We start from the raw sequence: 13,960 nt of genomic DNA, 5'->3' as shown, positions 1-13,960 counted from the left end.
CAAAAATACTTTAGCCTGACTAGGCAGTGGGGTGCAGTGGATAGAGCGTCGAACTGGGATGTGGAGGATCCAGGTTCGAGACCCTGAGGTCGCCAGCTTGAGCACGGGCTCATCTGATTTGAGAAAGGCTCACCAGCCTGGACCCAAGGTCGCTGGCTTGAACAAGGGGTTACTCAGTCTGCTGTAGCCCCATGGTCAAGGCATATGAGAAAGCAATCAATGAACACCTAAAATGCCACAACGAAAAACTGATGATTGATGCTTCTCATCTCTCTCCGTTCCTGTCTGTCTGTTCCTATCTATCCCTCTCTCTGACTCTCTCTCTGTTAGAAAAAAAACAAAAAAAACAACAACAACAAACTTTAAAATATTTACTAACCATCATTGTCTGAAGCATAGTTTTACTTTCTTCTGCTAATGACTGTTCTTTTAATAGCATATTAGAAATCTGAGAAACATGTGTCGACACATTTTCTGGAATAGATTTGAGAGATCCAAGTGCTGTCGTAGTAATGGTGTCTAATGCAGAAACACTGGAAGACAGCAGGTTACCTATACAAAATAACAACTAAAATTAAATGGATGTAAACTTAACACAGTTAGAACCACCTCAAAGAAGCTGACAAAACCATATCTCTGCTGTGGAAATTTGTTATAACAAATAAGCTTAACATAACGGTCTCACTACATAAGCAAGAACATATTTTAAATATAAATCTTAAATATGCTGTTTTATAGTATTCTGTAAGCACTTGACATATCTGTAGGTATATCAGACCCATAACTATAACTCACAGTAAACCAAAAATTAGAATATTCTAAAATTAATCTCTATAAATAGTATAGTAAAACAGGTTATAGAAGAAAAGAAAAACAAGAAAACAATAAACAAAATTTATAGAGGCTGGTTTGGCATTAATAGACTCCAGATGATTTAAAATAATTTTTATATTTCTGCATCTCCCAAATTTTCTATAATGAAGATAATACTTTCATAATTATTAAATGAATACTAAGAGGTTGTTTTTTCTAAGTAAGGTAACAACAATGGTTACCTTATTTGGTTAAAAATGACAATACAACGAACAGTCAAGATATACATTCTCAAAAAAAATTATGCAAAATGTTTATGTATAAGAAATTTCTAAAGGGAAACTCAAGAAATTTAATCTATGGAGAATGAGACAAAATCAGGGTTAAAGGGACTTTCACTTCTAAAGTTTATACACTTAGTTACTGTTTAATAAACCTAAGTTGTTTTATAGAAAACAGGGGAAAAAACCCAAAACCAACATTTGCTTTAATCCAAAGGTGGTGGAAGCATTAATCCCTAGTTTGCATTGGAGGGACTAGTGACACTGTCACCTGAATTTTTTGATATTAAACCATCAGTTTTGAAATCAGTCTCACACTAAACACATAAGGACTAGAATAATTAGAAATGCTTGAACTTACCAAACAAGGTCTTGTGAACATCCAGCATGGCCTTTTGTTTTAAGCTGCCATCCTCTATTAATTCTTTCATACTGTCAAACAGACTATTCAGATTTTTGCCAAAAATATCCTGAGCTTCTGCATTGTGCTGATCAATTGCCTTCTTACGATCCAGTTTGGTATGGAGACCAGACACATCTTGTGTAGCTTCTTCAACTGTGTTAAGCAACTATGTATGATTTAAAAAATAAATGTTGATAAGATGGATATAACAAAAGCCATCTATGAAAATATCTGTGTTACATAAGGATTTCTCCTAATGAGAACTTGCACGTTTTATATATTGTATCAGAAGAAATTTATAAACTCACGTTAATTTATCTAGTAATGTTTATTTCCCCTCCCTAGTCTACTGGCAAGGAAATTTGATTTTGTCAAATAGTAATTATTCTCCACAAGTTTTGCTTTCTATTATGTTCCTAAGTAGCCCTGGCCAGTTGGCTCAGCGGTAGAGCGTCGGCCTGGCGTGCGGGGGACCCGGGTTCGATTCCTGGCCAGGGCACATAGGAGAAGCGCCCATTTGCTTCTCCACCCCCTTCCCCTCCTTCCTCTCTGTCTCTCTCTTCCCCTCCCGCAGCCAAGGCTCCATTGGAGCAAAGATGGCCCGGGCGCTGGGGATGGCTCCTTGGCCTCTGCCCCAGGCGCTAGAGTGGTGCTGGTCGTGGCAGAGCACCGCCCCCTGGTGGGCAGAGCTTCGCCCCTGGTGGGCATGCCGGGTGGATCCCGGTCGGGGGCATGCGGGAGTCTGTCTGACTGTCTCTCCCCGTTTCCAGCTTCAGAAAAATACAAAAAAAAAAAAAAGTAAATACTTTCAACATCTTCCATCATTAGAAGGTCCTAAATTCTTGAGGACTGATTAATTTCAATCATGACATTACATCATTATTCTAAATGTCCCCAAAGTATATTAAAGTCATGTTCTATTTCTAAAACTTCCATAAGTTTTTTCTTAAGTTAGCATCTCCAGTGAGGAAATTTTAGATGAAAGTGATAAAATAACATTTTTTTTTTTTTTCTTTTTTCATTTTTCTGAAGCTGGAAACAGGGAGAGACAGTCAGACAGACTCCCGCATGCGCCCGACCGGGATCCACCCGGCACGCCCACCAGGGGCGACGCTCTGCCCAACAGGGGGCGATGCTCTGCCCATCCTGGGCGTCGCCATGTTGCGACCAGAGCCACTGTAGCGCCTGGGGCAGAGGCCACAGAGCCATTCCCAGCACCCGGGCCATCTTTGCTCCAATGGAGCCTCGGCTGCGGGAGGGGAAGAGAGAGACAGAGAGGAAAGCGCGGCGGAGGGGTGGAGAAGCAAATGGGCGCTTCTCCTGTGTGCCCTGGCCGGGAATCGAACCCGGGTCCTCTGCACGCTAGGCCGACGCTCTACCGCTGAGCCAACCCGGCCAGGGCACATTTTTTAAATTGACAGAAATGTCACTTAGGGTGAATAAACAGAATTTCACAATTAAAGCAATGCAAATTATTTCTACCCATTCTCTAATTTCCTTAATGCAAGTACAATGAAAATAAAGGACAAACCTTGCTGGCAGTATCATGAAGTTTCTTCTCAGTACTTTCCAAAACTGATGTGATATATTCTTCTTTAACAAGCTGTAATTTAGTTTCTTGTAAATGTTTTTGAGTGGTTTTAAGCTCCTCTGTCTTATATTGCAGGTCAGATTTACACTGGGTAAGTTCATTTTTATTATCCATGAACAATTCTGTAACCTAAATATAATCCATCAAATACTTTTTAAAGAATTAAAAGTGCATCCCTGGCCAGTTAGCTTAGTCAGTTAGCGCATCATCCCAAAACAACAAGGTTGCGAGTTCGATCCCTGGTCAGGACACATACAGCAAGCAACCAATAAATGCACAACTAAATGGAACAACAAATGAATGCTCCTCTCTCTTTCTCTCTCTCTTCCTCTGTCTGTCTCTCTAAAATCAATAAATAAAAAGAAAAAAATAATTAAAAATGCTGAACTGGTTGGTGAGACACCTGGGAGACATATGGCCAGTTTATAATATATTAGAAGAACCAGCGTCGGCCTAGCGTGCGGAGGACCCGGGTTCGATTCCCGGCCAGGGCACATAGGAGAAGCGCCCATTTGCTTCTCCACCCCTCCGCCGCGCTTTCCTCTCTGTCTCTCTCTTCCCCTCCCGCAGCCAAGGCTCCATTGGAGCAAAGATGACCCGGGCGCTGGGCATGGCTCTGTGGCCTCTGCCTCAGGCGCTAGAGTGGCTCTGGTCGCAATATGGCGACGCCCAGGATGGGCAGAGCATCGCCCCCTGGGGGGCAGAGCATCGCCCCCTGGGGGGCGTGCCGGGTGGATCCCGGTCGGGCGCATGCGGGAGTCTGTCTGACTGTCTCTCCCTGTTTCCAGCTTCAGAAAAATGAAAAAAAAAAAAAAAAAGAACCAAACAAATTCTTTCTATGAAAAATTATAACAAGTTGTAAGTTACTGGGTAGGTTAGCACATTATATATGGCATCTGGTCTTTCCCAATAAGTTAATTGAAAACAAATAACAGGTCTAGTATAGTGGTATTAATTCTTCAGGATTTATCCAACACTGTCAATGTGAAGGCAGTACAGAAGGATCAGGTCTTTACATTTTAGTTATTTAATATCTGTTTTCTCTCAACATCACATTCCCTCATCTGATAAACAGGGAAATGAAAATATCTCAGCATTCATGATTTAACATGAACAATAAAATAGCACAATTCAGTTAATTTCTCGTAATATTGTATTAATGTGTCAAAATAGTTTCTTCATTACGATGATGATAAAATTATGATACAATTAACTTTTAGTATAAGAATCAGCAAGAGGCCTGACCTGTGGTGGCGCAGTGGATAAAGTGTCGACCTGGAAATGCTGAGGTCGCCGGTTCAAAACCCTGGGCTTGCCTGGTCAAGGCACATATGGAGTTGATGCTTCCATCTCCTCCCCCCTTCTCTCTCTCTCTCTCTCTCTCTCTCTCCCCTCTGTCTCTCTCTCTCTCTCCCTCTCTCTCTCTCCTCTCTAAAAATGAATAAATAAAATAAATAAATAAAAATTGTAAAAAAAAAAAAAAAAAAAAAAGATGTGTGTGCATGTATTTGAGCCCCTGCTTTCAATTCCTTAAAAGAAAAAAAAAAAAAAAAAAAAAGAATCAGCAAGAAAAAAAGAAAAAATATCAGGTCCCTCATACTCTAAAATTTTCTTTAAATATTTGCTTTTTACAGAACACTCAATATTGTTTGGAATGCTTACCCCACATAGCTTCTCCTCAAGGGCACCAATCTTTTCATTCAACTCTATAATCTTTTCTTCTTGAGTATTCATGTCTCTAAAATAAAGTTTGATATAAATTTAATAATTCATATTTGTCCTACTTCCTATATACAACTTATTCTAACACAATAGGAGGAGTTATACCTCAGTGCTACCATTTACCACTATCGTGATAATGATGCCTAGGTATCATAAGCAATAAATACAAGTTGCAAATAACAAATGTATTCTTTGTCCATGTCTAATAACTGCTTTTCCAGTTATCTTCATTTTCAAAGTAAGAATCCCTACCTATAAGGGGGAGAAAAATGTGTATATAAAATTTGAGAAGCAACAAAGCCAACAGAGGAATAGAACTCACATAAAGTAGAAGTAGGGGAATACAACTTTAAGTGTCTGTAATTAGGAACATGGAGCATAAACAATACTGAGAAACAAGGAAAGGCTCAGGACTTGAAGGCATTGTGAATCTCAGGAGGAAGGAATGAAATAAGGGCTAAAACTAGAGAGCACGGGGTAAATAAGGAATTATCCTGTTTGAAATGCTGGCTGCAGCTTTTATGTCCTTTTAACTTTTTCAGAAAGAACTTTGTTTCAGATTATGGTTCGTGTCTATTAACATCAAGCACTATCAAGCACTGTCTTTTCAATTTTGGGATTTTACAACTAAAAAAAAAGCTGCTTCTTAATCTAGAATACATCAAAGAGATAAATAGAAGAGAAGAAAATTAAACAGTCTCCAATGTCTAATGTTTGGCTACTAATAGTAGAGAAGAGTGTATTATGTAAAACTGTATTATCAAATCAAGAGACAAAACCAGCCTGACCAGGCGGTGGTACAGTGGATAGAGCGTCGGACTGGGATGCTGAGAACCCAGGTTCGAGACCCCAAGGACGCCAACTTGAGCATGGGCTCATCTGGCTTGAGCAAAAAGCTCACCAGCTTCGACCCAAGCTCGCTGGCTCGAGCAAGGGGTTACTCGGTCTGCTGAAGGCCTGCGGTCAAGGCACATGAGAAAGCAATTAATGAACAACTAAGGTGTCGTGGCGAAAAACTGAAGATTGATGCTTCTCATCTCTTTCCGTTCCTGTCTGTCCCTGTCTATCCCTCTCTCTGACTCTCTCTGTCCCTGTAAAAATAAATAAGTAAATAAATAAAATAAAAACAAAAAGTGTTTGATAACTACTTATTAATGTCAAAAGAAAAACAAGCATTTGTAGGAGGAACTACATATAAAGATTTTCTTCACTGTCAGACAAGTAAATTTTATTTCAAATAGCCTGTTACCAAGAAATGCTTATTCTTGGAAAATAATTTCTAGTTAATGGCTTACCTATAACTTTCTTCAGAAATGTACATCCCATTTTTTTCACGAGCTGCAGCAAGATCTCGTTTCAGACGCTTTATCTCTTCTGTATATTCCTGCGCAAGAAGGGTGCTATAGGTATCAATTTAGAACTCAACTTTTTTAAAATTTCAGTTTGAGGAGGACATATAACAAAAATAAATTTAGACCTTTTGTGCTTTTTAAAGCATAAAAAGTATGTTAAAATATTATAACCATACTTTTCATTCATTCAATAGTAATCTTTTTTATTTACTTTTTTAGACTTTATTTATTCATTTTTATTAGAGAGAGGGGGGGGAGAGAGAGAGGGAGAAATAGAGAGAGAACAGGGGGAGGAGCAGGAAGCATCAACTCCCATATGTGCCTTGACCAGGCAAGCCCAGGGTTTTGAACCAGCGACTCAGCATTCCAGGTCGACGCTTTATCCACTGCGCCACCACAGGTCAGGCCAATAGTAATCTGTTTAGAATAGTGTTTCAACAACTTTAAAAGAGCCTTTTAAATGGACTCCTAATAAAAATGTGGGCTTCTAAAAAAACAGACAAAAACAAAACAATAAACCACACAACCTCGAGTACCCAGGTGGTCTCCAAATAGCATTTCACACTAAAAGGAAACAGGACTCCTTCGGGAAGTATATGACTCTAGGACTGGGAGAAGAAACATTCAACATGAACCTGGAACATTCTGTCAAACAAAATAGGAAGGAAGCTTACAAAACTTAGGCTAATGAAAAGGACTCAATAACTCACTCAAAGAGGTCACCACTGACCAAGGGAAGAGCAATGTGAACATCAGTGAGCATAATTACTACAATGGGTTAACACAAATATTTTAAGTCCATGAGTTTATAATGACATTGATAAAGCTAGGAAATCAACTCATTATTCTCAAAACTGTCAAAGGAAATGAATTAAGCATTTTTCCTGTCTTTCCTATAAGAAATATACCCTTGGGTAGATGAGGGCAAGTTTCCCTTTACAGAGGTACTCTGGCAGTCAATTAAGAACCATTGAATTAGAAAATTACCATTCTGCGACCCTTAAAGAACTATAGGATCAATCATTGAATATGACCAATTTCTTACAAAGAGATAAAGAAGTGATATGTGCTTTATGGTGGGAGAACATATCACCACTTATGAAGCAGCTTTGCAAAAAATATATTAATAAGATAAAACCTGAATCCATGAAACCACAAGAGCCAACTACAATGTATAGATAAATACAAAGAATAGAACATGTAAAAGGTACTACAGGACAAATAATACAGGTACTACCACAAATAATTTATAGGAGGGGAAAAGATGAAAGGAGAAACAATGTGTCAAGACCAAAGATATATCCAAAAATTCCAGAGACTAAACCTTAGCTGGCTCTTAAAACAAATAAATAAGAAAGTATATACACTGAAATAGAATTTTAAACAGGGCTGAATATTATATTAAAGATTACCTTTTTTATTTTGTTTTTTATTTAGACAATTATTTTTAACAGGGTGATACTGGTCAACCAGAGTACATAGACTTAGAGAAAACATCTCTACATCATTTGGACAATCAATTATGCTGTATACCTATCACCCAAAGTCAAATCATCTTCTGTCACCCTATATTTTGTTTCTCTTTAAGCCCATCCCCTTTCCTTACACCCCTCCCCCTCCACCCTTCCCTTCCCCCAGTAACCACTGTACTTTTATCTATGTCTCTGAGTCTCAATTTTGTGTCCCACCTATGTATGGAATCATACAGTTCTTAGCTTTTTCTGATTTATTTATTTCACTCAGTATAATGTTATCAAGGTCCATCCATGTTGTCATAAATGGTACTATGTCATCATTTCTTATGGCTGAATAGTATTCCATTGTATATAGGTACCACATCTTCTTTATCCAATCCTCTATTGAAAGACATTTCGGCTGCTCCCATGTCTTGGCCACCATGAACAATGCTGCGATGAACATGGAAGAACATGTTTCTTTACATACCCATGTTTTCAAGTTTTGGGTGTATATACCCAGTAGAGGGATTGCTGGGTCATATGGTAATTCTATTCTTAATTTTTTGAGGAACCACCATACTTTCTTCCATAATGGTTGTACTAATTTACATTCCCACCAACAGTGAATGAGGGTTCCTTTTTCTCCATAGCCTCTCTAGCACTTGTTGTTACCTGTCTTGTTGATAATAGCTAATCTAACAGGTGTGAGGTGGTATCTCATTGTAGGGGGTTTTTTTGTTTATTTTTTACAGAGAGAGAGTCAGAGAGAGGGATAGATAGGGACAGACAGGAACGGAGAGAGATGAGAAGCATCAATCATCAGTTTTTCATTGCGACACCTTAGTTGTTCAATGATTACTCTCTCATATGTGCTTTGACCGTGGGCCTTCAGCAGACTGAGTAACCCCTTGCTTGAGCCAGAGACCTTGGGTCCAACCTGGTGAGCTTTTTGCTTGAACCAGATGAGCCCGTGCTCCAACTGGTGACCTTGGGGTCTCAAACCTGGTCCTCAGCACCCCAGTCCGACGCTCTATCCACTACGCTACCGCCTGGTCAGGGTCTCATTGTAGTTTTGATTTGCATTTCTCTAATAGCTAGTGAAGATGAGCATTTTTTCATATATCTGTTGGCCATTTGTGTTTCTTCTTGGGAGAAGTATCTGTTCATGTCATTTTCCCATTTTTTTATTGGATTGTTTGTTTGTTTATTGCTGAGTTTTGTGAGTTTTTTATGTATTTTGGTTATTAGGCCCTTATCTGAGCTATTGTTTAAAAATATCATCTCACCGATCTTGATAACATTATAAGGAGTAAAATAAGTAAATCAGAAAAAAAACAAGAACTACATGATTCCATACATTGGTGGAACATAAAAATGAGACTAAGAGACATGGACAAGAGTGTGGTGGTTACCAGGGGTGGGGGGAGGGAGGACATGGGAGGGAGGGAGGGAGAGAGTTAGGGGGAGGGGGAGGGGCACAGAGAACTAGATAGAGGGTGGCGGAGGACAATCTGACTTTGGGCGAGGGGTACGCAACATAATTTAATGACAAAATAACCTAGACATGTTTTCTTTGAATATATGTACCCTGATTTATTAATGTCATCCCATTACCATTAATAAAAATTTATATAAAAAAAAAATATCATCTCCCATTTAGTTGGCTGTCTAATTGTTTTGTTGACAGTTCCTTTTGCTGTGCAGAAGCTTCTTAGTTTGATGTAGTCCCATTCATTTATCTTTGCCTTTAATTCCCTTGCCTTTGGGGTCAAATTCATCAAATGTTCTTTATGGCCAAGATCCATGAGTTTAGTACCTGTTTCCTTCTATGTAATTTATTGTTTCAAATCTTATATTTAGGTCTATGATCCATTTTGAATTAATTTTTGTGCAAGGAGATAAACTGTAGTCAAGTTCCATTCTTTTGAATTACTGTTAAATATTTTTAGATTTAATAATAGCATTAGGGTTCAAAAATTCAGGTATCTAGCCTGATCAGGCAGTGGCGCAGTGGATAGAGCGTTGGAATAGGATGCTGAGGACCCAGGTTCGAGACCCCGAGGTTGCCAGCTTGAGCGTGGGCTCATCTGGCATGAGCAAAATAAAAAATGGTCACCTTGCCTGACCAGGCGGTGGCGCAGTGGATAGAGCGTCAGACTGGGATGCCGAAGACCCAGGTTCGAGACCACGAGGTCGCCAGCTTGTGTGAGGGCTCATCTGGTTTGAGTAAAGCTCACCAGCTTGGACCCAAGGTCACTGGCTTAAGCAAGGGGTCACTCGGTCTGCTGAAGGCCCGCGGTTAAGGCACATATGAGAAAGCAATCAATCAACAACTAAGGTGTCGCAACAAAAAACTGATGATTGATGCTTCTCATCTCTCTCCATTCCTGTCTGTCTGTCCCTATCTATCCCTCTCTCTGACTCTCTCTGTCTCTGTAAAAAGAGAGAGAGAGAGAGAGAGAGAGAGAGAGAAAAGAGGAATTAAAAGGCATCCAAATTGGAAACTGTCACTATTTGCAGATGACTCGATACTGAATACAGAGAACACTAAAGACTGCACCAAAATACTAGACCTCATAAGTGAATTCAGTAAAGTAGGAGACAAAATAAATATCCAGAAATCAGTTGCATTTTTATATACCAGTAATGACCTAACAAAAAGGGAAACTGAGAAAACAATTCACAACTGCTTTAAAAAAATAAAATACCTAGGAATAAATTTAACCAAGAATGCAAAAATCCTATACTTGGAACATTATAATACAAATAAGTGGAAGCATATACTACTGTGTTTGTGAGTAGGAAAAATTAACATAATTGAAATGTCCATACTACCCCAAACAATCAATTAATTAAATGCAATTCCTTTCCAGATACCAATGGTAAATTTCACAGAACTAAAACAAATATTTCAAAATTTTATATGCAATCCAAAAGACCCCATACAGCCAAAGCAATCTTGTGATAGAAGAATAAGTTGGAGGAATCATGCTACCTGATATAAAACTATATAAGAAGGCTATAGTAATCAAAACAGCATGGCAATAGCATTATTTTTTCTGATATATTGCCAAAGGCAAGGAAACCAAAGGAAAAACTAGATGGGACAACATAAAACTAAAATGTTTCTGCATTGCAAAGAAAAGCATCAACAAAATGAAAAGACGATCCACTAAATAGAAGAACGTATTTGCCAATGACACATCTGATAAGGAATTAATATTCAAAATTAATAAAGAACTTGTATACCTCAACACCAAAAAAAATAGCCATGGGACCCAGGCCGGTTGGCTCAGTGGTAGAGCATCGGCCTGGCATGCAGGAGTTCCAGGTTCGATTCCCGGCCAGGGCACACAGGAGAAGCACCCATCTGCTTCTCCACCCCTCCCCCTCTCCTTCCTCTCTGTCTCTCTCTTCCCCTCCTGCAGCCAAGGCTCCATTGCAGCAAAGTTGGCCCAGGCGCTGGGGATGGCTCTATGGCACCTACCTCAGGCGCTAGAATGGCTCTGGTTACAGTGGAGCAATGCCCCAGATGGGCAGAGCATCGCCCCCTGGTGGGCATGCAGGGTGGATCCTGGTCGGGCACATGCGGGAGTCTGTCTGACTGCCTCCCTGTTTCCAACTTCAGAAAAATCCAAAACAAAAAGTCCTGGCTGGATAGTTCAGTTGGTAGAGCATCACCCTGATACAAAGGGTTGAATGAGTTCAATCCCCAGTCAGGGCACATATAGGAACAGATTGATGTTTCTTGTCTCCCTTTCTCTTGTTCTAAAATCAATAAATAAATTTAAAACAAAAATCCAATTAAAAAAGATGGGCAAGGACCCTGGCTGGTTACCTCAGTGGTAGAGTGCCGGCCCAGCGTGTGGATGTCCCGGGTTCGATTCCTAGCCAGGGCACACAGGAAAAGCACCCATTTGCTTTTCCACCCTTCTCCCTCTACTTTCTCTCTATCTCTCTTCCCCTCCCGTAGCCAAAGCTCCATTGGAGCAAAGTTAGCCCAGGCGCTGAGGATGGCTCCATGGCTTCCACCTCAGGCGCTAGGAAGGCTCTGGTTGCAAAAGAGCAACACCTCAGATAGACAGAACATCGCCCCCTAGTGGGCATGCTGGGTGGATCCTGGTCGAGCACATGCAGGAGTCTGTCTCTCTGCCTCCCCACTCAAACTTCAGAAAAATACAAAAAAAAAAAAAGGGCAAAGGACCTGAATAGACACTTCTCCAAAGAGGATATACAGATGATCAATAGACATGCAAAGATGCTCAACATCACTAATCATCAGAGAAATGCAAATTAAAACCACAATGATGTACCCCTCATACCTGTCAGAACAGCTATCATCAATAAATCAACAAATAAGTGTTGGTGAGGATGCAGAGAAAACAGAAACTTTGTGCACTGTTAGTGGGAATGCAGATTGGTGCAGCCTCTGTGAAAAGAGGTATGAAGTTACCTCAAAAAATTAAAAATGAGCCCTGGCCAGGTAGCTCAGTTGGTTGGAGTGTCGTCCCAATACACCAAGGTTGCAGGTTCAATGCCCCGTCAATGCACATAAAAGAATCAACCAATGAATACATAAATAAGTGGAACAACAAATTGATATCTCTCTCTCAAATCAATAAATACAACAAGCCTGACCTGTGGTGGCGCAGTGGATAAAGCATCGACCTGGAAATGCTGAGGTCACCGGTTCGAAACCCTGGGCTTGCCTGGTCAAGGCACATATGGGAGTTGATGCTTCCAGCTCCTCCCCCCTGTCTCTTTCTCTTCTCTCTCTGTCTGCCTGTCTCTCTCTCTCCCTCTCTCTCTCCTCTCTAAAATGAATAAATTTTAAAAAAAAAATAAAAATAAATAAATAAATAAATACAACAAAAAAAAATAAAGATTAAAAAAATTCTTCTGAACAACCTTATGACCCAGTGAGTCCACTTTAGGGAATATAGCTAAAGGAAAGCAAAAACACTAATTTGAAAGAATATATGCATCCTACGTTCACTGCAGTGTTATTTACAATTGCCAAGATCTGGAAGAGGCCGGCCCTGGCCGGTTGGCTCAGTGGTTAAGTGTCAGCCTGGCATGCAGGGGACCCGCGTTCGATTCCCGGCCAGGGCACATAGGAGAAGCGCCCATTTGCTTTTCCACCCCCCTCCCCTCCTTCCTCTCTGTCTCTCTCTTCCCCTCCCGCAGCCAAGGCTCCATTGGAGCAAGGATGGCCCGGGCGCTGGGGATGGCTCCTTGGCCTCTGCCCCAGGTGCTAGAGTGGCTCTGGTCACGGCAGAGCAATGCCCTGGAGGGGCAGAGCATCGCCCCCTGGTGGGCAGAGCGTTGCCCCCTGGTGGGCGTGCCAGGTGGATCCTGGTCGGGCGCATGCGGGAATCTGACTGTCTCTCCCCGTTTCCAGCTTCAGAAAAATACAAAAAAAAAAAAAAAAAAGATCTGGAAGAGGCCAAGTGTTCATCAATGTGGATAAAAGAGCTGTGGCACATTTACATAATGGAATACTACTCAGCTGCAAAAATGAAGGAAATCTCACCCTTTGCAGCTGCATGGATGGACCTGGCGGGCATTGCGCTAAGTGAAATAAGCCAGTCAGAGAAAGACGAGTACCATATGGTTTCACTCATATGTAGAATCTAATGCACAAAAATCATTACATTGTAGACTTAAAGTAGGTGAATGTTACAGTAATTATACCCTAGTGCAGTGGTTCTCAAAGTGTGCACCAGAGCACAGTGGTGCACCCTAAAAGATTTCTAGGTGTGCCCTATGGTAGTCCAGAGAAATACAGTGTGTCCGTAAAGTCATGGTGCACTTTTGACCGGTCACAGGAAAGCAACAAAAGATGATAGAAATGTGAAATCTGCACCAAATAAAAGGAAAACCCTCCCAGTTTCTGTAGGATGATGTGGCAGCATGTGCACATGCGCAGATGATGTAACACCATGTATACAGTGGAGCAGCCCACGGCCATACCAGTTGAGATGTGGATGGTACAGAGGAAAGTTCAGTGTGTTCTGTGGCTCGCTAAATTCGAATCCGTGACCAAAGTGCAACATGAATATCGGCACGTTTATAACAAAGCGCCACCACATGGGAATAACGTTACTCGGTGGGATAAGCAGTTGAAGGAAACCGGCAGTTTGGTGGAGAAACCCCGTTCTGAAAGGCCACCAGTCAGTGACGAGTCTGTAGAGGCTATACGGGATAGCTACCTAAGGAGCCCTAAAAAATCTGTGTGTGAGCCCACATCAAACTGCACTGAATAGGTACGAAACTGGGAGAGTTTTCCTTTTTTTTTTTTGAAGTTGGAAACGGGGAGGCAGTCAGACAGACTCCCGCCT

The 13,960-nt window shown here is 40.8% G+C and overlaps 1 protein-coding gene across 2 annotated transcripts in view; it reads right to left on the bottom strand.

The window, feature by feature from the left end:
- Window positions 1–13,960, bottom strand: part of KIF11 (kinesin family member 11) — a 59,096-nt gene that overhangs the window by 25,317 nt on the left and 19,819 nt on the right. For both annotated transcript variants that reach the window (XM_066239729.1, XM_066239730.1), the window contains exons 10-14: window positions 6,106–6,194; window positions 4,751–4,826; window positions 3,029–3,217; window positions 1,456–1,663; window positions 380–552 (exon numbers count right to left, since the gene is read on the bottom strand). In XM_066239729.1, coding sequence (XP_066095826.1) covers window positions 380–552; window positions 1,456–1,663; window positions 3,029–3,217; window positions 4,751–4,826; window positions 6,106–6,194 — 735 coding nt within the window. The remainder of the gene's footprint in view (window positions 1–379; window positions 553–1,455; window positions 1,664–3,028; window positions 3,218–4,750; window positions 4,827–6,105; window positions 6,195–13,960) is intronic.

The sequence above is a fragment of the Saccopteryx bilineata genome, chromosome 7 (assembly GCF_036850765.1).
Source record: "Saccopteryx bilineata isolate mSacBil1 chromosome 7, mSacBil1_pri_phased_curated, whole genome shotgun sequence".
In the NCBI taxonomy this organism is placed as follows: Eukaryota; Metazoa; Chordata; class Mammalia; order Chiroptera; family Emballonuridae; genus Saccopteryx; species Saccopteryx bilineata.
This window is presented reverse-complemented; position numbering and strand designations above follow the sequence as displayed.